Raw genomic sequence first — 23,173 nt, forward strand, 5'->3', positions numbered from 1 at the left:
ATGCTATGAATATATTATCCTTTAATGGTCCTAATATTAAGTTTTAACTTTCTGCTTTTGTACAGTATATAGAAAGAAAAAAAAATCTTGAAAAGTGGAAAAAGCTGATTTTTCACAGGCCCTAAATACCCTGCACCCCTCCAGGGGAAACTGACCCATCATAAAGCCATAAGTGTACATCAGCTCTGAAATCTACACACCAATGCATTTCCCAAATTTCTGAAAGCAGAGCCCTCTGCTGATAAAAAAGAACCCCAAAAACTTTCCAACAGTAGTTGAGAAAGCTTCCAAACAAGTTCTTCAGGTCTCTGCTCTTGAAGTTGGGGATTCCCCAGTATTTTGGGAAATGCAACCCTACTGGTTTACATGTATGAAGCAGGTTTATCATGAGACCTTTTCAGATACTGGTAGTTATGTGGACTACATCTCTACTGTCACCCAAGTTTAAGGAGCACGAGTCATTCTTTTTTACTTCTCTAATGAAAGCTCAGACAAACAAGACTGTAAAATGTTCCATACATTTTATTTAATGACAAGCACAAGTGTAAACCAACACACATTTGACCACAAAACAGCCACACACACGGCCCCCACCCAGTCTGTAGCCCATAAAACTGGCAGTTGCTTCTTTCCACTGGGAATCCTATACCAGAGATTTTTTCCCCCCTAAATACACCAACTTATTTTACTGCTTCATATGTATTCATCTACACAGCATAACAGAGTTAGTGACAAAAAAAGAAGCGACTCAGGTGGTGTTTTACTTTGCAGGGAATTCTGTAATAGGATCTTGTGATTTCTCTGAGGTGCATGTTCCACAGAAAGGCATAGAAGCCAGCAGAGATGGAGCCACAAATGTCCAGTGTGGTCAAGAAAACTTTCAACCAATCAGAAAAGGTTAAGGTAATTGGAGGGCTAGATTACACAATACAACAAAAGTATAGTGCAGCACTTCTCAATACTATACATGGACTGTGACTCTCTCTCCATCATACTCCAGTGTTTGGTCAGGGCTGAGTGTTAACACTGACCAAACCTGAACCATAACATTTTTAGTTAGCAAATATAGGTACAGCATGTTTATGCTGTCACTCTCCCAACTCACTTTTCATCATTATTAGTTCAGCTTTTCATCATTATTAGTTCAATTATCAGCATTATTATGTTTAAAACATTTTGTTTTATAATTCCTAACACACTGAAAAGTGGTGTAAGCCTGAAATACAGTATAGCATTAAGAATGACTTGTCTATGCAAATAGGTCCTAATTGTTTCCTTCCTTTGCCTTTTTCCCCAATTCACTGAATCATCTCTAAATGTTTCCCTTTCCAAATTTATTGTACCTACATTCTTTCTTTACTAGCTTCACCCTTTTTATTCTGATCTGAAAGTCTGAGTGAGAACCAATCCATTCCTTCCCATACTCTGAAGTACTTGGGAATGTGGGGGGCGGGGGGGTGGGGGGGAGGAGAGAAAGCAAATAAGTGCAAGCACTTCTCTGCCTCCCAGTGGCCACAAGCCTATAATTCATCCCTCATCTTAAATGATCCTAGACAATATCTGTCTGGGAGTTAATTAGTCTTGAAAGAAGTAGTCTCATTCTCACCTCTAGTTTAAAAAAATGACACCAAAGTGGTTAATACTTTTGGATATTAAGTTAATCTTTTCCAAACATAAGGCTGATGGTATATTCAGGATAACCCACTTGCATCCTCACAAAACCTCCGAGGTAGGCATGTATCACTCCTATGGAGGACTGAGGCACAGAGAGGTTAAGTGACTTGCTGATAGTCACCCAATGAATCAGTAGCAGAGCAAAGATTACTGTTTGCATTCCTGCCTTTCAGTCCCAGGCTTTACCTACAAGCCCATACTACCCCACTAAAAGGATGAAGTGAATCTTCAGAACAACAATAGCTGTCATTAAGATGCCTGTAGCTTTATTTAAAATGTTATTGTCATCTTAAAAACTATTATTTTAATTATTTTAGTTTTGCATTTAAAAAAAAATTAAATCTCATCAAAATGGGCTCACTCTACATTGCATATTTTAAATGCAAAGAGACAATAAGAAATACATGCTTGTTTATAAGATGATGACATTCAATTGTGTCCCATATCAGAATTATTGCTACCACCTTCGACTAGTAAATCAATTTAACAGAGGTATTTTTGCCACACCCAACACTTGTTTCCTGTACTCCATTCAACCTAAGTAATGGCACTAAACCAGTCGGTTTAACTTCCTTTTTCTCATGCCATAGCAGGAGTGTTTATTGTAATACAGGGTAAGTGTTTCTAGCTATAAAATGGTACCAAGTTTGAACAGGATAAATAAAATGTAAATGAATGCATTTCTGTTCATAGTAGGATTTACAGCAGGACAAAAAGTTTCAGGCCTGGAACATCAGACAGTGTTCCTTTAAGGCTAGATAAACCCCTGCATCTCTTAAACTGCCAATCCTCATCCCATTTAGGAACTGGAATTTTGTTTGGTTTTGTTCTCTAAGAATCCCAGGAATTTAGCTGTTTGATTCTCAGAGCAGTATAATCAGTTTATATTGGCACCAACTACATGGCATAGCTGCCAAAAAGACAAAAGTACAAAGCATTTCCATAACCAAGCACTGTGTCAGCAGTGCACCATGCAAGACCCACAGATGTTAGTGGCACCTTAAGAGGCTGAGCTGACTGACCTCAGAGAAAACTGGTATTTGACAAACTTGCCACTGTGTAGCTTTTTGCTGATTTCCACCTGTCACTTAGCTCCAAGTTAGCAGCTCCTAAACAAGGTAGCTTTTACCTTTCAGTAGTGTCTGACACTAATGCTTTGCACATTGCTGCTTTTTAAGCTATTCATGACTAAAAGACTTAATAGCCTCTTATAAGATATGTGGATTTAAAATTCAGAGAAAGTACTTACACTGATTTGTCAGCTTGCACCCAAGAAGCCATGCAAGTTTTCTAAGGGAGAATTGAAGCTCAACCATACACACCAGAGAAAAAAAATCTTTTTGTAGAAGAACCCTGTATAAAAAATAGAGGCTTGATTCTGTGAATGATATTTGCCTTTTGATAGCAGAAGCAAAAATTTCTTCATGCAGAGCACTGGTAACGGAGGGTTCAGGCAACATACCAAATGTCTAAACTAAAAAGAGAACAAAAATTACTAGGGAGGGTGGGGAGTTTATTCTCCCGAGCCAATTAAGACTCCAGTTTACTATCAGTCCATTATTAATTTCAGATGCAGGTTTGAAATTAAAAAATAAAATAAAACACATTAGTGAAACCTGCCTGAAACGACATTTTAGGGCTACAGAAAAATTAGCCAAACTCTTTTTATTCCACAAATAGTGAAACCATGCCAATGGTAATCGTCATATGACCATATGGTCTCCAGAATGGGGGCCACGTAAGTCCACATAAAGTCACACTGATTTAGATTCCATGCACGTGGTTTCTGGTGATGGGGTAGGTTCAGGATCCACCTTCGCTGGGAATTCTAGCTTCTCACACACAGTCTCCTTTACAGGCAAGTATTGAGAAATTTCATTAGGCTCCGTGAACAGGGAAGGTGGAACATGCTAAGAAGCAAAAAATATTTTGGTTAGCAGTATGTAAATCATTAGATAAAAGGAAGCTGCTCAAAATCAAGTTTAAGGATCACAGTTCAACTTCCACCGTGAAATTTTTAAGCATCAGCTTAAAAATCAGCTCTCTCCTTTTTGTTTACTTTATGAATTTAAATGCACTTGTAGTACTAAGTTCTGTTGATAGCAGTACAATTCTTCAAAGGGCTACAGAGCCCAGCACAGCTATCAGTAAAGTTACAGAACTCTGAACACACAAGGGGAGCAAAACCTGGTTCTAGAAAAGGTTGTTTTCTGACCAAAAGTGCACTAATTCTAAGAATTTAAAAGAGCAGGTCACATTCAAGCATCTTACACCAAGAATCAAGCAATTGAAAAAGACCAAGACATTTTATAAATTAGTTTCTCTGTGGGATCTTTGAGAGACAAAATAGCCACATTACTTGCACGAAGTTTCAAGGAAAAAGCTATTCTCATTTAATATAAAAGTACTTATAAAAGTACCTAGAAAAAAAGAGCACAGTCAAAAGCTGCTGGAATAAAGCCCACATTTCAGCCTGACTCAACGTGTGGGGCTGCTTGTTGTTTCAAAGATTTAGAAACTATGAAACCTTAAAAAAGACTGAAGTTCTGAAATGAGTGAAAACTGTTTCCTCATTAATAGGCAGCTCTGCAAACTTAATTAAGGAAGTAAAAAAGGCATGTTTTCTGTATGTCTAACATAAAGCAGTTATAACAATTTCATAAAGGAATAAAAGAACATTTTGAAGAACAAAGAAGGGGAGAAACCAGCTCACTGACAGCTTTCTGGATTCAGGAACTTGGATTTACGGTAAACTGAATCAGACAGGCCAACAACTACATCCTGTAAGGGTTAGTCTTGTAGCACACAGCTTGCAGGGATCTCCAAGCGTTAAAAGACTCAGAACTTCTCTGAAAGTTTGGCCCAAAGGTTCCTCTGTAGACTGAGGAAACAAGGTTGAGAGAGACTGAATCATCTAAGTCTCATGTAAGCTGCACAGTCAAAAGGTGCAATCAGGAATGGAACTCAATAGTGATGACTGCTAATTCCAAATAATTGGACCTTTTACAGTCATTTTTGAAAGGGCTGTCCTGTTGCATAAATGCACTTTTTAAACTGTAAGCCAAGTCAATTATACAGTTTCCGAAAGTCATCTCAACGATGGACATCAGTATATGCACACAGTCAGTCTGTGAAATTCATTGCCACAAGAAACTGGAAGTACTTTAAGTTGTGGCTAAATAATTATATAAGTAATTGAATCTGTCTCCCCATTCAGTCCATATCTCTTCACAAGAGTAATGTGATCTTATGCATGACAGACTAACTGATCATGAAACAGTACTACACAACTGGCCAGAAGAGTTTTGCCTCCCTGAAGACATCACGCTAAGCAGAGTTCTGATCTGGTGTGGCATTTCCTATGCCAGTCATAAGACAATAAAATTAGTTTATGTGAAAAATGTATTTAATACCTTTAAGCTTGACACTTTGCTTTCTCTAGATGTGTATTCTCGTATCATGTAGGACTTATCAGCCTAAGAAGAGAAGACAGGTGAAATAGTTACAAAAAACTATCTCCTACTATTCTAAGCATTTGTAAACTTTGTAAATAAACTAAATTTAAACACATCTGAATTTGACTAACTGAGAATTTTATTCAGTACAAAAGCTTCAAGTCAAGTTCATCGTGATAGGGAAAGAAATTTAGTAATTTTGATCTAGAAGTCATTTATCTGTATGACAAGAATTTAGTATGCTTGTTCATCTTTAGATGAAATTCAGTTATTGACATTCTAAGGACAATGAAGGTGCTAGCAAGCAACGTTCATGCCAGCAATACCTTCAATTTTGATTTATGCATCACATGAGATGCTGGGGCTCAAGTACAATGTCAGGAATTACTTGCATGTTTGTCTAGAAAAACACATCACAGACACGTCCTCAAGCAGAGGGTAGTGTAGCATGCTCCAGGTGGCCGTTGAGTGACCTGCCAACGAAGGTGGCTGCCATCTCTCCTTTCAGTCTTTTTGGGAAACAGGTACACTGAATACAGCAGCCAGCCTTTACATGCTAGTGGCAACAAAAGGAATGTGACACCTCAGACAATTCCACATAATGAATCCCTGTCTCCAAATGCTTAACAACAGGCTTACGGAGTTCCATGACTTGAGAGGTAGAAGACTCATACTCTAAGGTAGCATCTCAAAGTGTGACTACAGTACAACAGATTCTAACTTCCTTCTGCCCACAAGGGTAGGAGTGAGGCATAATAAGGTACGTTGAAGGTAGATGTAGGCACCTTGCAGATGGAAAGGCTGGGTAGGGTACAATTTGTTGCGGGGAGCCATGGGCTGGATGAAAGTGCCTGGTGGGCCGGATACAGCCCCATGGCCATATTTTTCCCACCCCTGACCTAGTATAATAGAAAGAGACCAACCACAACTTGCTTATGTATCTCAGAGTGCCTCAGAGACATGAATTAAGTTCCAACATCCCATCAGGTACGTTAGATATCAGAAACTGAAGCAAAAGGTAAATGAATTCCCCAAAAGTCACCACACAAAGTACTGAGAGCCAGGAACTCTGGCTCAGTTCTACATGCAAGCCCCCAAAACTCACTCCCTTCTCTGAAATAGGCAAATAAAAAAAAAAAAGAGAGATGTGTGAATGTTGTTAGGAGTTGGAGGCTGGAAGAAAATAATAGAAAGAACAGTGTCGCACTATTCACTGCATGTGCAATTCCTCCTTTTCCTTGCCCTGTGACCCGTCTGTCTGTTGAGATTATGAGTACTTCAGAGCAGGGAAAGGAGAGGATGCCGTATTTAGGCTCTTCCATAGTAGATCCATCTGATCTAACAAACTTGGATGTACAGTTCAGCCATCTCCTATTCGTTCAAGCATGAGCGCTGAACTGTTTCAACTTGTGCAGTTCATCTGACAGGAAGTAACAGTGAGAGCTGCTTCCTCCCAAGTGAAACATGAAAAACAGGTAAGACATGAACATTTACCTCATGATACAGCCTTGTATCATTCATCCTGATAAGCACACCATCAACTCGCAAGAAAAACCTCAACAACACAAAGAAGCTGGAAGGCATGACTCTCTGCAAAAAACAAGATATCATAATGTGTCATATGCACTATTTTACTGTGAAGCCAACATGATATATTTAAATATTTAGATCAGAGATTAAACTATCTGAACTTGAGCTATTTTTTCTACAATGTTGTTTTTAAAAGCAAATACCAAAAACTTTCCATCCTAGAATCTAAAATTTAGGCTGAAGCATGGACAAAGAGAAGATATATTAGCTAGCTGAGCACTACACTTCCTGAGCAGCCATTAAGTTTGTAATACAGGTCAGCATTAGCCAGGCCTCATGCCTGCATCAAAAAGAGAAAAATCCCATAGTATTACTGTATTTACTTGCATACCTCATGCATCTTTCCCCCACCCCATCCTCCGATCAGCCCTTCAGAATTAGGTTGTGTATTTTAAATGTGAAAGTTAATTTTTCTTTACAAGCAGCAACAGAAGCATGGCAGTGCTGTGCTTTAATAGCTGCCACTTCTTTGGGGCCCAGCAAGCAGAAGGGGCAGAGTCCAGGCATACTCCTTTCACAGCTGCTAAACAATCTGCAGTAGCTATCGGCTGATCAACACCGCTTGCATCTAAAAGGAGCAACTGAGCAAGCTCAGGGCAAGTAGACTGCTGCATGCAGTCAGCATTACCTTGATGAGGCGCATAGTATGGAAACAGCATTTATTTACAGGAACTTATATAAAGAACTATTACAGTAATGAAGTAACAGCCTTCCTACTGACCTTGCAAGGGTCTGGAGCCTAGCCTTGTTGCTGTCCTGCCATACCAAGAAGTTCCTGTTGCCTCACCAAGACTGTTTTCTGGGATGCCACACTTCCTGGACAAATATGTTTCCAGGAGGACTAAATCCACGTCATACAGTTGGTCATGACTCTGGAAAAAACTCTTTTTCTCTATGTTCTGCCTTCCAAAAACAAGGTGTGTGTCTTATTTGCAGCTGTGTGTATGCAAGGAAATATGGTAATTTAAGGGGATTCCACGATCTCCTACCAAAGAAATGAATGTTGGAATATTGGTGTTAATATTTCACGCTTCTACTGCACTTACATATTCAAAGAGCAGAAAAAGACCCCCCTCTTCTGTAGCACAAGCTATATCTTCTAGAAAAGACATAGCAAAACAGCAGAGGTCTTATGTGTTAGAGAAATCCTTCATCAAGGTAGGACTAAAGGGGATGTGTTTCTTACTTATGGTGTGAATGTCAACTTCATTACTTAAGCTGAAAGAATTTTAAAATTTTAGGCACTGCATTTTGTGCTTTTAACTTCAACTTTACCTTGAAAGTAGTGTTATTCGTGGGGTTATATAAATGGGAAGTAATTCAACTCACTATTTTTACACTCAGACTTGAAACTCCATGATCATGAAGCTCATCTTCAAAGAGGAGAACTTCTTCGAAAAACATTATCTGTTCCCTGGCTTTCAATTTCTCTGTGTCTATATGGTCTGTTGTAGGAACCACCTAAAAAAGCAAGTTAGGATATCAAGGGGATGTTAAAAGACTGCAGCTTGTCTTCTGCTGGAAACCCTTCATTCTCCAATCCCCTACAGCAGGGGTGTCAAACTCACCTTCTACTTCAGGCCAAGTCTGGACCATGGGGATCCTTAAGAGCCGGATTCAGTCTGGGGCATGCAGAAACAGCAGCAGTGGCAGCTACAGCTCTGACCTGGAGCATGCAGCAGAGACAGCAGCAGCTTGGACTCTGACCTGGGGCATGCTGGTGGGCTCCATCGCCCACTACATGCCCCATGCAGGAGCCAGAGCTGCAGCTCCATCTGCTGCAGCAATAGGCCTCGCTCCAGCTCCAGCATGAGGAACACAGTGGGAGCTGTCAGCCAGGGAGACAGTCTGTCACTACTGCTGCAGCCCTGTGTCAGCTCTCACTCGCTGTCCTGCCACTGACTGCCATGTCTGTCAGGCCCAAGGGACCCAGATTCTGCAGCAGAGGACATGACCCTGGCCATGCCCCCAATTTTCAGTGGCCTTGCCAGATGAGACAGATCGGCTTCACAGGCGTTATATTTGACACCCTTGCCCTAGAGTAAATACTCTTTAATTTATATGATACAGTCAAAGACCACCCCCATTCAAGCTTCTCACAACAAAAAAGTTAAAACATTCCAAGAAATATGTAACTGAGCAGGAACCTCTGTTTCAATGTCTCGCAGGCTGTCATCAGGCTGACTGGTGCAGGCTGAATGTGAGTTTTGCTCAACTTAATTTTAAAATAACAACTGTGACCAGTTTTGCCTGTGCTCTAGATTTCAAAACAGTGGGGAAATGTCAAGTCTACTACCATATTTCTGAAGACTTTATGTATAAATAAGGTTGTAACTAACATAGCTTTGCCTCAAATTCTAGGACATTATGCAGATCTAACGAAAGCCTGATCCTTCCCTTTAATTTCACTGAAATTTTGGGTGTCTTATCTTTTTCCATATTCTGCTCTACATGCACATTTGAAGCTGCCTCTACCTTTCAAAAGGTATCAGAGTCAGAGACACTGAGCCAATCACAGATACTCCAAAATGTTGCAAGTGTTTTATAATAATCTTAGTGGATTAAAAAGAATTATCTGTCTACAGGGGGATGACTGTTTAAAGTCAAAAAGGCACTAGAAAATTCAGGGTTCATTTAAATTGGTTATAACCTAACAGGGAGGGGTTGTGACAGAAAAGCCATGAGAACAATTTTCACTGTTTGCAAACTCAGAACCACTAATAGCCAAATCTAGGTTCACAGCCAACTAGTAAACTGCATGGGGTTAGGGTACCACCGAATCATGCAAGACCATTAGCTTAAGTGTAACTGGGGAGTCCCAGGCTCTGGGAGGGAGTGAGGGATGTCCTTAAGTATTACGGGTAACTCCATATTTGTTCATGGAACAAATTCTTAAGATTTGTGGCAACTCAATTTTTATTAATAGATTTTGATTATTTGAACCATTCTTTGCTAAAAAAACAAAAAACCTAAAAAATAGACATTAAAAACACTCAGTAAACCTTCAAGAGCAGAAGCTCTTTGAAACTATGTAAATTCACATTCTAGATATGCTTTACTTTTCAGTAAAACAATATACAAGTAGGTTTATCAAAGTACCATGTAATAAACATTTAAAATGAAATCACCTTTAATTTTACAGCATCTCCTAGTAATGTTCCTTTGTAGTCCGTTGTGTAAGTCCAGTCATACGGTTTAACAACTTCCTTAGTATGTTCAGCTTCAGTCCTCAACAAGGGAAAAGAATACGCTACACTGTTATAAATATTAATATTAAAATACCACACATGGAAGATGCATGCTATATAGTGCCCACACTATTGTCCTTATTTTTCCTGTGCAGAAACTGTGTCATCAGGACCTATAGTGATTTTGAAGACTACCGCCCACTTTTCTAGAACTGTCCTGCTCCTAGGCGTGAAGACAGCATGCCCTCAAGCATGACATTGTCAGACACTGTACTCAGGAGTTTCAGCCTACCCTTTCACACAGGAAGGACGTAGTGCATTAGCAGAACATATCTGATATTAAAATCAATAGTACAGCTCTCCTTAGACATTAGGATAAATCCAAATCTTCTTTGCACCAAAAACAACTTGACGAGTACAGAACTCTGAACCAACATAAGTATATAAAAATTTTTAATGCTGGAAGGTTTTTTGTTAAGTTGACTTCAACTGGGGGACATTAACAGTCAATCTTGCACAACCAAGCCACTGAATTTTTTTGCCACTAATACTATTTGACAGAAATTAAGCATAGGTATGTCTAACATAGTACAAATACTATGCTGACATACTCTGAATTAGCAGCTTTGGGCACCAGAAGTAGTACAGTTACATGAACACTTCATTGCACTAGTAGATATACCATAGATGCGAAGTAAGACAACGCTCATAAGAAGCAGGCGGCACATATAATGAATTGCTCCAGTTTTCTAGATGGGGATACCAGGGTACAGACATGTTAAAAGACTTTAGATCTGAATGAATGAGTGAGAGAGAAACCAAATACAAAATGGCACCAAGAATCCTGGCTTCCAGCCCCTCTCCACCCTGCTATAAAACCCTGGCGTCATGCCCCTTCCCACTGCATGAATCAATGGCAATGCATAGGGGATGCACAGGGGGGCACATGAACCCCCTGACTGGCCATGCTCACTGCTTAGATGATGGGTAGGTAGGAGCGCCCCCTGTGCAATCACCGCCCAATCGCTGCAGCCGCTCCCGGAAGCAGCTGCAGTGAGTGGTTGCGGGGATCCCCACATCCCTGGGCAGTGAGATCAGCCGTGGGGGAACCCTCACCCCAGGCAGCGAGCTCAGGGTCCCCCCAGTCGGCAGGATCGGACATGGGGGACGCCCTTTCTCCCCACTGCCAGTCAACAACACATGCCCCCCTGACTAAGGTGGCACCAGTCACCCATGGCATGAAGAAATCCCCAAATATTGCTTATAGCACTCGATGAAGTAGGTTGCTAGCTATGACAGCTCAAGTCTCTCTGAACCAGTTAACTTCTAAGATGCCAGCCTGGTCTACCTCCTGCCAGTTATTGTGATAATAATGCTCACCTGCTCTCTTGCCACTCCTCTGCACAAGCCACTTTGATCATGCCTTGGTAGTTATTTACACATTTTAATGCATCTGTTGCATTGAACTCAATTCCAAAGCCATAATCGTGCACAATTCTTAGGATGTTGTCCCCAAACATCATTTCTGGGAGGGAAGGCATATGCAATTCTTCAGCTAACCTGCATGAGAGAGAGACAGATTAAATTATTAAAACAGTCATCTAATATTTCCAGGACTTTGTATTATGCCAGCCAGGCTTAGCTCGATTTAAGTGGTCTTGCCCCTAAATAAATGATAAATATTATTTAGGTAATGCCACCTTGAAATAAAATAAGATATGCACCATCAGCACATAATGCTCTGTGGAAACTTTGCATTTGCCCCCCAGTTTGACAATTTGATATTTCTTGTAGGGACATCACCTGGGAAAGGCAATCATATTGCAAAGATATTCCAGTATCTCTCCCTCTACCTTGGCACTTCAAGAAATTTTTATAAACAAGGAAGCTCAGTTTAGCATCCCTTTAGAGCAAGTTAAAATTGAGGCAGCTTTCAGAATAGAAACAGTTGCATTGGAACGGCTGTCTCAGAAGGCTTGGAGGGAACATATTTTTATATATGTTCATAGAAATCAGGTTTTTCACAGGACTTTCCACCTACTGTACTTCAAAGAGCATCACTTCTCCAATCAGCTGTGTGGGACTACTGATGAGTTTCAGCTTATCAGAGAAGCAATGGCCTTCAAGGTAAAAAGCCACAGGAAAGAGCCAAATAGCTCATCCTTAATTCAGCAGCCTGCCATGATTTAAAAGGTTTGTAAACCAGCCAAATGAGAATGATCTGGGGTCTAATGAATTATTTATACTAGGACAAACCAAGAAGCTTCAACCACAAACTATGACCCCTTGAGGTAAGGAGTGTTCAAACAGAAAATATAGTTAATCCCTTACACACTCTCTCAAAGCTTCTGCCCGATACCTTTTACTGCCTCCTCTACTTCTGCAAATTACATGCTATTCACAGACACGCCACACAACACCTCCAACAGCTTTAAAATTCTCCCAACTCTTTAACTTCTTAATTAAAAAAAACTAACATGAGTAAAAAGAAAATAAGACACAAAAAGCATGAAATATAGTCGAATAAAGATGAGATGGAAAAGGTAAGAGAACCAGATAAACGCTGCAAATTTTAATGCTGGCAACAATTTTTTCCCCAGAAATAATTTGAGAGACAGGCCTAAACAGGTGGATTAGGTTGATAGCATTCCACAGAAATGCAGGAATGGAAAGGAGCTTCATGAACCATTACATGCAATCCTGTGCATTGGTAGCCATTTATTAACTGAAGGAATGTCCAAAATCACCACTTCAAACCCTCAACTATAAGGATAAGGTGCAAAATCTGAAACAAACACACCCGACAAAATGTCATAGGCAAAAGCAGGGGTGACCAGAGTGCAAAGACAGGGAAGGAATTGGTTAACATATGCTCAGAAGAACCTAGGAAAAGGACCGTGTCTCATGCTATGAAGCAAAGCAAAAAACGCAGTCCATGCCAAAAGGTTTGTTCCTCCACTCCCACTCAGAAGATACGACCCTTTGATGAAGTATAGGCCACAGAAGTTGCCTGCAGGCCTGGACTCAACAGATCATGCCACAACAGCCACCTCCTTGGCAAGAACTTGAACCCTGGATGCCCAGATTAAGTCTGAGGCTCTACCACCTGAGCTACCCCACACGGCATTCCACAGAATGCAAATGCACTGTCTTAATTAAATGAAAAATAGTAATGGAGAATGAAACCCTAAATCTTAAACAGAAGAAATGCAGTACTGACAATATGCTGAGTGTCACTATTTCAACTAGTGCAACATTTCCAAGTTGGAGGGACTACCCCTAGGGCAGAAGAGAGTTCTGTTGCCAAGACAAATTCAGTCCTTTACTTCCCTAATAAAGTTGTTAATGCTTTTTCTGATTTTGGCATTGCTCTGTTAAGAATAAGATTCTACTTTGGGTTATGTTCCCCATACTCTTAATGCCCAAACAATGAAAACGCAAAATAGGAAGAAAAAAAAAGCCAGCCCGCCAGCCAGCCAACCGAACAAGAACAAATATTCATAGAAAGTGGATGTTTTAAAATGTAAAATTGTTTCAGAGCAATTAAACTGAATAACTTGACTAATTCAGGTCAGGTTTGTCATAGGGAACATGTACCAGCATTAAGACATTTGTTTGCAGTAAGTATTTCTGGATCCAATTTTACCTCCCCAAATCTTCAGTGCTTTTTCAATTTATCATTAAGACACTCACATCCCATATGCCAGAAAATATTGTCTTGTTTAGCCTCTCAAAATGTGGGATTATTCATAGATTAATAGAATGTAGGCTGGAAGGGACCTCACAAGATCATCGGGTCCAGCCCCCCTGCACCAAGCAGGATAGACAACTGAGGTCAGGTGACTCTAGCAAGGTGTCCATCCAGTCTCCTCTTGAAGATTTCCAGGGTAGGTGACTGACTGCACCACCTCTAGAGAGAGATTATTTCACAGTCGGGACACCCTAGCTGTGAAGTTTTTCCTAAAGTTAAGCCTGAAACGGTCTTCCAGGAGTTTGTGACCATTGCTCCTGGTTTTCCCCAAAGGTGCCCTGGTGAACGGTTGTTCACGGAGCCCTGGATGTAAGCCTCTGGTGTAGCAGTAAGCTGCTACCAAGTCCCCTTTCAGACTTCTCTTCTTCAGGCTGAAGAGTACCAGATCCCTCAGCCTTACCTCATATGGCTTGCCATGCAAGTCTCTGATCATATGGGTAGCCCTTCTCAGGACTCTTTTGCCCTTCTTCACATTCTTGTTGAAGTGCAGCACCCAGAACTGGACACAGTACTCCAGCTGTGGTCTCACCAATCCTGAGTACAGCAGAAGAATCACTTCCTTAGTTTTGCTGGAGATGCACTGATTGATGCACGCCCTGGTTATTTGCCCTGGTGGCTACAGCATAGCACTGCTGGCTCAAGTTCACACCGTGGTCAATTATTACTCCCGCATCTCTTTCATTCATAGATTGTTAGGGGCTGAAAGGGACCTTGTAGATCACTAGGTCCAGTCCCCCTGCACAAGGCAGGAAAAGACAACTGGGGTCAAGTGACCCCAGTGAGGTGACTGTTCAGCTTCCTTTTGAAGATTTCCAGGGTAGATGACTGCTACACCACTAGAGGGAGTTTATTCCACACCCTAACTGTGAAGGAGTTTTTCCTGGAATTGAACCTGAAGTGGCCTTCCAGGAGCTTGTATCCATTGCTTCTGGTCTTCCCCAGGGGTGCCCTGGTGAACAGCTGTTCACCAAGTTCTTGATGTACTCCCCTGATGTAGCAGTAAGCCACTACCAAGCCCCCTCTCAGCCTTCTCTTCTGTAGTCTGAAGAGGCCCAAGTCCCTCAGCCCCTCCTCGTATGGCTTGTCTTGCAAGTCCCTGATCATACAGGTGGCTCTTCTCTGGACCCTCTCAAGTTTTTCTATGTCCTTGTTGAAGTGCACTACCCAGAACCGGACACAGTACTCCAACTGTAGTCTCACCAGTGGGGAGTACAGTGGGAGTATCACTTCCTTAGTTTTGCATGAGATGCAATGGTTAATGCATGCCAGCGTGTTGTTTGCCCTGCCGGTCATAGCACTGCACTGCTGATGGTCAGATTGCTAGTGCTCATCAGATTGGTGCTGCCAAGCCTGTAGGTGTGCCAGGGATTGTTCATCTCCAGGTGGAGCACTTTACATTTCTCAATGTTAAACCTCATGTGGTTCTGACCCGCTCAACTTGCCAGCCTGTCTACATCTGCCTGGATCTCTGTCTTCAAGCATGATCACTCTTCCCCATAACCTGGTGTCATCCGTGAACTTGGCCAAAGAGCTCTTCACCCCCACATCCAAATTACTGATGAAGATGTTAAAAAGCACTAGTCACTTCTTGCCAAGACACAGATCCATTCAGTAGAATTCTCTGGGTCCTACCCCACAGCCAGCTTCCTATCTACCTGCTTTCAAGCAGTTAAGCCAATTTTCTAATGAGAACATTGTGGGAAAGCAAATCAAAAGCTTTTTGGAAGTCAAGGTATACAATGTCGACCTCCTCTCTCTTATCCAGATGGCAAGTTACCAGATCATGAAAAGAAATGAAGTTGGTAAGACAAGACCTGCCCATAACTAAGCCATTCTGGCTGTCACTCAGAATCCTACCTTTCCAAAGCATATCGCACATGGATTCCATGATAAAGGTTTCCAGGAATTTCCCTGGGATAGAAGTTAGGCTAACTGACCTACAGTTACTCGGCTCCTCCTTCCTTCCCTTCTTGAAGATGAGCATAATATTGGCGCTCTTCCAGTCCTCAGGGACCTCCCTGGAGTGCCATGAGTTTTGGAAGAGCTTTGCCAGCAGTTCCGTGATGACTTTGGCCAACAACTTCAGCACTCTTGGATGAAGTTCATCCAGGCTTGCTGATTTATGTCTAATTTTTTTAACTGGTCACACACCAGTTTTATGGCAATAGTAGGAAGGCGGTCATTCCTACCCTGCTCTTTCTGTACCTTATCTGGCATGTTTTTCCCCTTGGCCCTGTAAAAGACTGAAGCAAAGTAGTTATTCAGGAGTTCATTTTTCTCCTGAGCACTGGTAACCAGCTGTCCTAAGTTGTTGAGCAGCAGCCCCACACTCCCACTTGTTTTCCTCCTGCTTCCTACATACCTAAAGAAGGAATTATTGTTGTCCTTGATCCCTGTTGCTAATTTTAACTCAGTTGCTGCCTTAGCCCTTTTAATGTGATCCTTACAAGTGCAGGCCATTGTTGTATAGTCCTTCTTGGGGCATGCCCCAAGCTTCCATTGTTTGTATGCCTCTTTCTTCTTTCCTAAGAGGACCGTGATTTCCCTGTTTAGCAGAGGCGCACCGATACACTGGCCTGATATTAAACTGGCACCAATATAAAGAAAATGTAATACACTGGAAATTGGCCCAATAATTTGGCCAATAAGTAGCCTGTGCATGCGTGCTGCCACAGTGCAGTGCAGCACAGGCAGTGAGGAAGGAGCACAACCTGGCAGCATGGAGAGCCACCTCCAGCTAGCAAGTCTGGTGTGGGGGTGAGGGAGGGAAGGAAAGGCAGGGGGAAAAGGCATGGGGGGGGCAGATCAAGGCCCCTGCAGGGAGGGAGGAGGGGTGCTGGAGCTGGGATAAGTGCTGCCCAGCTGGGGTGGGGCAGGTGTAGGACAGAGCTGTGGTTCGTCTGGAGGGGTGCAGGAGCAACTCCCACCACTGCGCGCAACTCAGCTGGGAGCTGTTGGTTTGGTGGCTTGTGCAGCACTTGCCTGCTCTTCCCGCAGCTCGTCCAGGAGGGCACAAGGGGTGTGTGCACCCCCAGATCTGCATGGGGTGGGCTGGGGCTGTGCCACGCTCTTCCTGGATGGGCAGAGCTGCGAGGGGGCTGTGGTGAATTCGTGGCTGCAGCAACACCCGGCCTTGAGCAGACCCAGGGGCACCTCCCGTGCCCTCCCAGACGGGCTGCAGGATGAGCAGGTGAGTGCCAGATGAGCCACCAGACCAGCAGCTCCCAGCTGAGCAGTGCGTGGCAGTGGGAGCTGCCCCTGCAGCACTTCTCCTACTAGTGACCTGAGCTTGTTGAAATTTGCATTTTTGAAGTCCAAAACTTCAATCCTTCTGAATCCTTCTATTCTTCTGAAATACCAAAATATTCCTCAAAAAAACCCTGAGAGAGAGAGAGAGAGAGCGAGCGTGCACTCCTACGGAAGGGTATCTAAGCATTCTCCTGCCCATTTTAGAAATAGCTCTGTTTGTTAATAATGGGAACTTCCATCAACTAACTGGCTCAGGTGTCCTTGAAAATTGACAGTTAATCTCCGAATAAAGGAAAAGTGCCAATATCGCTAAAAACTCTCATCCTTCTGAGGCAGTCTCAGAAGACATGCAAAACACTGACTGGCCCATAAATTCAGAATCATGCTTGAGGAATACTGGTACAGTATTGCTGGAAAGCTTGACCAAGTACCATGTCTGGGGTACCTCTACACAAGCCATTTAACATGCAACAATAAACCACGGAGCTTATTGTTCTGCAGTTTATTGCTTCCAGGTGCACGGTTTACACGTGTGCCTGGACTGCAGCACATTGAACTGGGTCACAGCAGCCCCAGCTGGCAAGGAGTGACAGAGGGTGAGAAGATCAGTCTGGCAGCCCAGGACTGCTCCAACCAGGCTAACATGCTGCAGAGGGGCTGTCTGGGACACGAGGGTGCTTCAGTGTGGAGCTAGACAGCAGGCAGCCATCTGGCTCAGCATCTACATGTGTGCGCTGCTGCGCAAAAATAAACTCTGCAACTCTGCCGCTGCAGAGTTTCTTGGTTTCATGTGCCCTACTAGGGGTAAACATGTAGATGCCAAGATATTTACTGCACAGTTAATTAATGAACTATGCAGTAAATGTCTCCTACAGATCCATGCCTGGTGAACTTGATCTGTTCCATCTAGAGGCACACCAATACATCTAGACCAGCACCCTGTCCCCTCCCTCACCACAGGACACTGATGTGTCCTGCCCTCCTCCCCTTCCACCACACCAGACTTACCAGCTGGAGGCAGCTGTATTGGAAACTGGATTGGTATCGGCCGATATGCCTCCTTAAATATGGGCTATTGGTATTGGCCCCAAAAATCTCTATCAGTGCACACCTAGTTCCATCTCCTCTAGCTATAATGGCTTTGCAGAGATATTAAGTGAAAAACTGTAGCAAAAGTTATTTTGGGCATTCACTAAAGCAAAAAGCACTACCTCAAACAAAGGGAGATGATAGGGTGACCGAGATGCTATTTTTGCACTTTTCAGACCTCATTATTTCATCCACTGGTGCTTGCAAATGTAATTTTTAAATTAATGTTATGCAAACGAACAGCGTGCTTAAGAGAGATTATGACACGCAAATGAATCCCAAAAATCAAAAACAACATGAACAGAGATATGCGCGAGTCGAGGCCGTTTCTGGAGGATATCTTATACTGGATCAATTGCATGCTTGGGACACACTCATATAAGCTTTTAATTCAATGCACTAGCTTTCAGAACAGACATACTATTAGCAAAAGGTCAAGAAAGGCTGTGGTCTGATCTGAGGCCTTAAAACAACCACATTTAGTTACCACTAAGGTCCAATGCTGTTGGAAGCATCTGAACCATTTTCAGAGGTCAGCGATGTCTTTCCAGCAGTGGCCTGGAATGACCTGGCTTGGTCTGAGGAAGGCTGGTGCTAGGACCCAGCCGCATCAACGTGCGGGCAAGGCCTATGCTGCCAAAGCCATGTGGCTCCAGGCTGGATCCAACAGCTCCATGGGTCAGACACTGGCCATGATGCCAACCTGAGTTTAGACAGCTGTAAATAGCTATGACCACTCTGACAGAGGCCTCATGCACCCATTTGTTCATGTTGTTTTTGATTTACAGACCCAGAGCTAGCTGCCGCAAGGAGGGCAGGCCTATGAAACCCCAAGCAGCACCACACATCCCAGGACCCTGGGGTCAGAGGGGAACCAAGGCAGTCCTGCCCCTCACACCAAAAGGCAGACTGACTCATCACAGGGGAAAGCCCCAATGCCACCTCCACTCATCTCAGCCCTTGGCTCTCAGGCCCCACTGTTTTTTGTTTTTTCATTCCCCAGAGCTCCCACGCTTGCCCTGGCGGCCGCTGATCCTTCCCGGTAGCTGCCGCAGCCCCTCCGGACCCAACCCTCAACAAAGGGGCTGCCCACTCCCCAGGAAACCCCACGGCGGAGACGGCTCTAGGCCCTGTTCACCCACCCCCGGAGAGAAGACAGCGCCCGCCCGCCCCGCGCCGCCCCACCTCTCGACCCGAGCCGACTTCATGATGTGGGTGCGTGCGGCGCTGAGCCTCCAGGGCCCGAAGGTGAAGTCGCGCCGACTGCTCTGGAAGCCGGGGTGCATGGCGGCGGCGAGAAAGCGGACGACGAAGCGGCAGCCAGGCTGCAGCTCCAGAACCACCGGAACCGCCCTCTTTGCCCCTGCTTCCACTTCCGGAGTCACCGGAAACCAGCGTTACAGCGCTAGGCATCGGAAGCAGAAAAGGCGGAAGGAGGGGGGGCTCACGTGACACGGCCCGAGTGAAGTCACCGCGGCGGTTGCCATGTTGAGCCCCGTGACTGGGTTGGGGGGAGGTTGTACTCTCAGCTGAGGAGCCAGGGTGGGGAGGGAGCGCCTGGGGCATGTTTGTTATCCTGTTTGTAGGATAATTTCCACCCTTATACGATGTACAATAGATCATACTAAAAGTGTTGACAATATAGGTTGTAGCCATGTTGGCCTAAGGACATAGGCAGACAGGGTTCTTTGGGTGAATGATATCTTTTATTGGACCAACTCAAATAGTTGGAAAATGTTTTCCAACAATTTAAGTTGGTCTTATAAAAGATATCAGATTTACCCAAAAAACCTTGTCTGCAAAATGTAGGATAACTTTTGAGGCGGTTAATTGATGCAGCACTTGCAAAATCCAAGGCAGGCAAGCTGCTTTGGGTAGTTGTGATATCTTTTGTTGGGCAGCTGGTCTCATATAAGATAGCACATCCACCCAAAGAAGCTTGCCTGCCTATGTCCTTAGACTAGCACAGCTACAACCAGCACCCCTGTAACAATATTAAATCCAAGGCACTCAGGGAGTCTTCACCATCTCTGGGGTCTGCTGTCAGCACTTCCTTGGGACTGCTGGCCTCAAAATAAAGAAATGCTTCCACCTGGATGATGCAGTTCTTGCTCACTCGCTGGCTAGTTATAGTGAGCAATATGAAGTAAATCTGGAGACATATTTGCATACTTATTTCCACACATTTTTTTCCCCCCAGTATACAGTCGGTTTTCAGAAAATGCAGTCATTTTGAGCTTCCAATACTAATATTGAAGGTCTGGCCATGCTGCTCATGTCTGAGCTGTGCTAGCCCCGGCACAGAGCCTGGACGAATGGCAGCCCCAGGCCAGTGGGACCAGGAGCTCATAAGTACACAAGCCGGGCCGCACTGAGTCGGCCCAGTGGCACAGCTAGCCAACCCTGGCAAGGAGTAAATGCTGTAGAGAGAGCGCACCCAGCAGGATCGCTCCAGCCCCTTCTACCCTAGTCAGTTGCCTCCTTGGCATCTGCCACTCACTGGCTGCCTCCAGCTCCAGGAGCTGCAACACATAGTTTGTTGCCTGGCATGGAGAGGCAGTTGCCAGCTGTGGGGAGAGTGACCTGGAGGTGCCTCCTGACTGCCCCAGAAGTTCTGGTTGCACAGCTCCCTGTAACTTTTCATTTATGCACTTCCCATCTGTGGCCCCACCAAGCTCTGGGACCTGCTGGTCAATCTTCTCCTGGCCCTAGCTATGTTGGCAATATACCTGACTGGGAAGGAGGCACTGGCTGGCAGGGCTCCTGGCACGGGTGTCTGGTGCCTCTTGAGCTCCAGTCAGCGACCGGGGGGGGGCCCCGGCCGGCGTGTCCCCTGCCGGCTGATCCCACTGTCCAGTGTGTGTGTGGGGGGTCCCCTGATGGTCCCCTGCACCTGATCCCACTCACTGTAAAACCAGCCATGCCCACTCCCATGGCCACTTCCAGAAGTGCTGCTTTTGCTGGTGGCCCCGCTCCCCAGCTGGCACTTACAGTGGGGGCACTGGTGCTCCCACCTGCCCTCCTGCCCGCCCGCTAAACAGGGAATGTGGCCTGACGGGGTGCATCGGCACTCTCGGGGTGCACGTGCACCAGCTTGTATCCCCTATGTGGCCCCTGGGGTCCAAGGGCTGTTTTCCTGTCCCTGGTGCATTCATGTCTTTGGGCAGTTTCATTGGGCAGCATCCACTGGCTTCTTGGACTTCTTGGAGGGGCAGTGGGCACTGTACAGTCTGCTCTGCTCAGTGCCCTCGTTTTGAACCTGTGATCTTTACCCCCATCCCTGTTTTGTCTTTTATTTGTCCCACAACTTCAGTTGACTCATACCCGATAGCCAGGGCTGGGCACAGGCATGGGCGAACCAGGCGACCACCCAGGACCTGAACAGAAAGGGGGCCCGAAAATGGTATTTTTTTCCCATTGTCTGATTATTATTATCATTATTTCTGGCAAAGGAGGGCATGATACTAAAAGTTTGCTGGGGGCCGCCGGATGTCTAGGTAAAGTGCTGCCAATAGCAGTGTATTAAAGGGGTGCACTAACTTGCTCTGTGGGCATAAGGCTCACACTCCCAATACAAGTCAAATCAACCTGGTTGCACCAGACACCTTCCTCAAGTATGCCAGGATGCAGCCCTTTTCTGCCTTCTCCAGAACCTCCTGCTGATGTTCTGGCTGTATACTTCTCCCTGCACTTTTTTAGTTACGTACTCCCCCCACATCCACGGCCCTACCAAGCACTGTGATGTCCTGGCTAAGGTAGCCAACTACAAGACCAGGAAGGAAGTTCTGACTGAAGTATCCAAGCAAGCATTGAGTTGTCTTCCTTTCCTTTGCTCACTCCTACAGGCAGGGTTTCATTGTGCAGCAAGCATCCACAGGTTCCCCCAACTCATTCAGGGAGCAGTGGGCATTGGCCACTATGCTCTGCTCACTGTCCCCTTCCAGCACCCAAGTTATTAACCTATGACCTCAGTCCCCCCTCTTTATTTGTCCCCTAGAATTAGTTGATATGCACCCAGTGTCCATCCTTATTAAGGGAGACTTATAGTATTCCCTGATGGTCCTCAGCCCGTAATTTTTCAGTACATCAAATAGGCTTGATGGCATCAGAGCCAAAAGCAAAATAAAGCTGATCAGAGAATGAAGAAGCCTTTTTCCAGGCCAGTCAGGTATGTGCGCAGTTGTTCCAATAAAAAATGTTACCCAAAGCAACCTGTCTTGTCCATAATTCCTGGACTAGTATGGCTACATCACTCTAACATTACATGTACACTCACGATAGTTTTGCTCTGAGAAAAGTTCATGTTTTTTCTGCCTCAGAATCATTTTAAGATTTGAGCAAAATATTTACAAAAATGTGATAACCTAACCTCTGGCAGTGCCTGTGTCTGGGAAATGACTGACAATCTGCAGTCTTAACCAAACTGCTGCCTGAATCATATAAAATTATTAGATGCTGGTCAGGTTTTGGACTGACAGAATAGACCCATAGGGAAATCCCTTGCATATCGGTAGTGTAGCTTGAAATACATAGCCTTATATTTTTTTTCTGCGCAGGGGTGTGCCTCAGCAGTGGCCAGGGTTTGAAAGAGGATATTGAAGTAGAAACCATAGTGCAAGGCACTCCGTCTACTCTAAATCACAGGGCAGTTAAAAGATGGTCTTGTAAGGCTGCAGTAAGAGCTGTCCCCGTGGCTGTTCACATCTGTACGAGGGGCCGTGCCAGCATCTGGAGAAACCCAGCATTAAGGAGTCACAAAGATGGTATCTTTGCCCCATCAGACTTGGATCTTCTATATTGCATTTCCAGAGGATCACAGCACAGAGTCTGATAAAACACCTTGCAGATTTCATCTTTAACAGCAGTGTTTGGGCTTAGAGCATTTAGAGCAGGGGAGGGAAATTATTTGGACTGGAGGGCTACCTAGGGAGTTTTGGTGACCTGTTGCAGGCTGGGTCAGCACCCCTGCTCCCTGGCACACCAGGCTAGCGCCACCCCCTGCTGTGAAACCTCACCACAACTCCCTAAGAAGCTCTGCCCTTGGGACCAGCCCCGAACTATCAATACCTGGTGATCGGGGCCCCAGGGTCTCCATGGAGACCAGCCCAGGACCCCTGCAGGCAGGGTGCGCTCAACCGGGCTGATGGGATGAGGCTGCAGGTGGGAGGGGAGTGGCA

The 23,173-nt window shown here is 44.5% G+C and overlaps 1 protein-coding gene across 2 annotated transcripts; it reads right to left on the reverse strand.

The window, feature by feature from the left end:
• Positions 1-504: 504 nt before the first annotated feature.
• TIPRL (TOR signaling pathway regulator) lies at positions 505-19,369 on the reverse strand. Of its 2 annotated transcripts, XM_019548840.1 has the most exons (7): positions 19,182-19,364; positions 11,288-11,467; positions 9,848-9,947; positions 8,049-8,180; positions 6,624-6,719; positions 5,088-5,150; positions 505-3,584 (listed from the first exon to the last, which is right to left on the reverse strand). In XM_019548840.1, the coding sequence occupies exons 1-7, from the start codon at positions 19,280-19,282 to the stop codon at positions 3,429-3,431; spliced, it is 828 nt and encodes a 275-aa protein (XP_019404385.1). In that variant the 5' UTR covers positions 19,283-19,364; the 3' UTR covers positions 505-3,428. The 2 variants fall into 2 exon arrangements, 1 of the variants encoding a protein (XP_019404385.1); XR_002103486.1 differs by lacking the exons at positions 505-3,584; positions 5,088-5,150 and adding an exon at positions 7,441-7,704 and having other exon boundaries at positions 6,637-6,719; positions 19,182-19,369.
• Positions 19,370-23,173: the final 3,804 nt, after the last annotated feature.

This window comes from Crocodylus porosus, unplaced genomic scaffold (assembly GCF_001723895.1).
Source record: "Crocodylus porosus isolate Cpor-Errol unplaced genomic scaffold, CroPor_comp1, whole genome shotgun sequence".
Taxonomy (NCBI): Eukaryota; Metazoa; Chordata; order Crocodylia; family Crocodylidae; genus Crocodylus; species Crocodylus porosus.

Excerpts from the sequence above, each read along its gene's own strand:
- TIPRL (XM_019548840.1), bottom strand. The coding sequence starts at position 19,282 with ATGCACCCCGGCTTCCAGAGCAGTCGGCGCGACTTCACCTTCGGGCCC. Across the intron at positions 11,468-19,181 it reads AAGTCGGCTCGGGTCGAGAG|GTTAGCTGAAGAATTGCATA; the intron begins GTGGGGCGGCGC and ends TCTCTCATGCAG. Across the intron at positions 6,720-8,048 it reads CAAGTCTGAGTGTAAAAATA|AGAGTCATGCCTTCCAGCTT; the intron begins GTGAGTTGAATT and ends TGTTTTTTGCAG.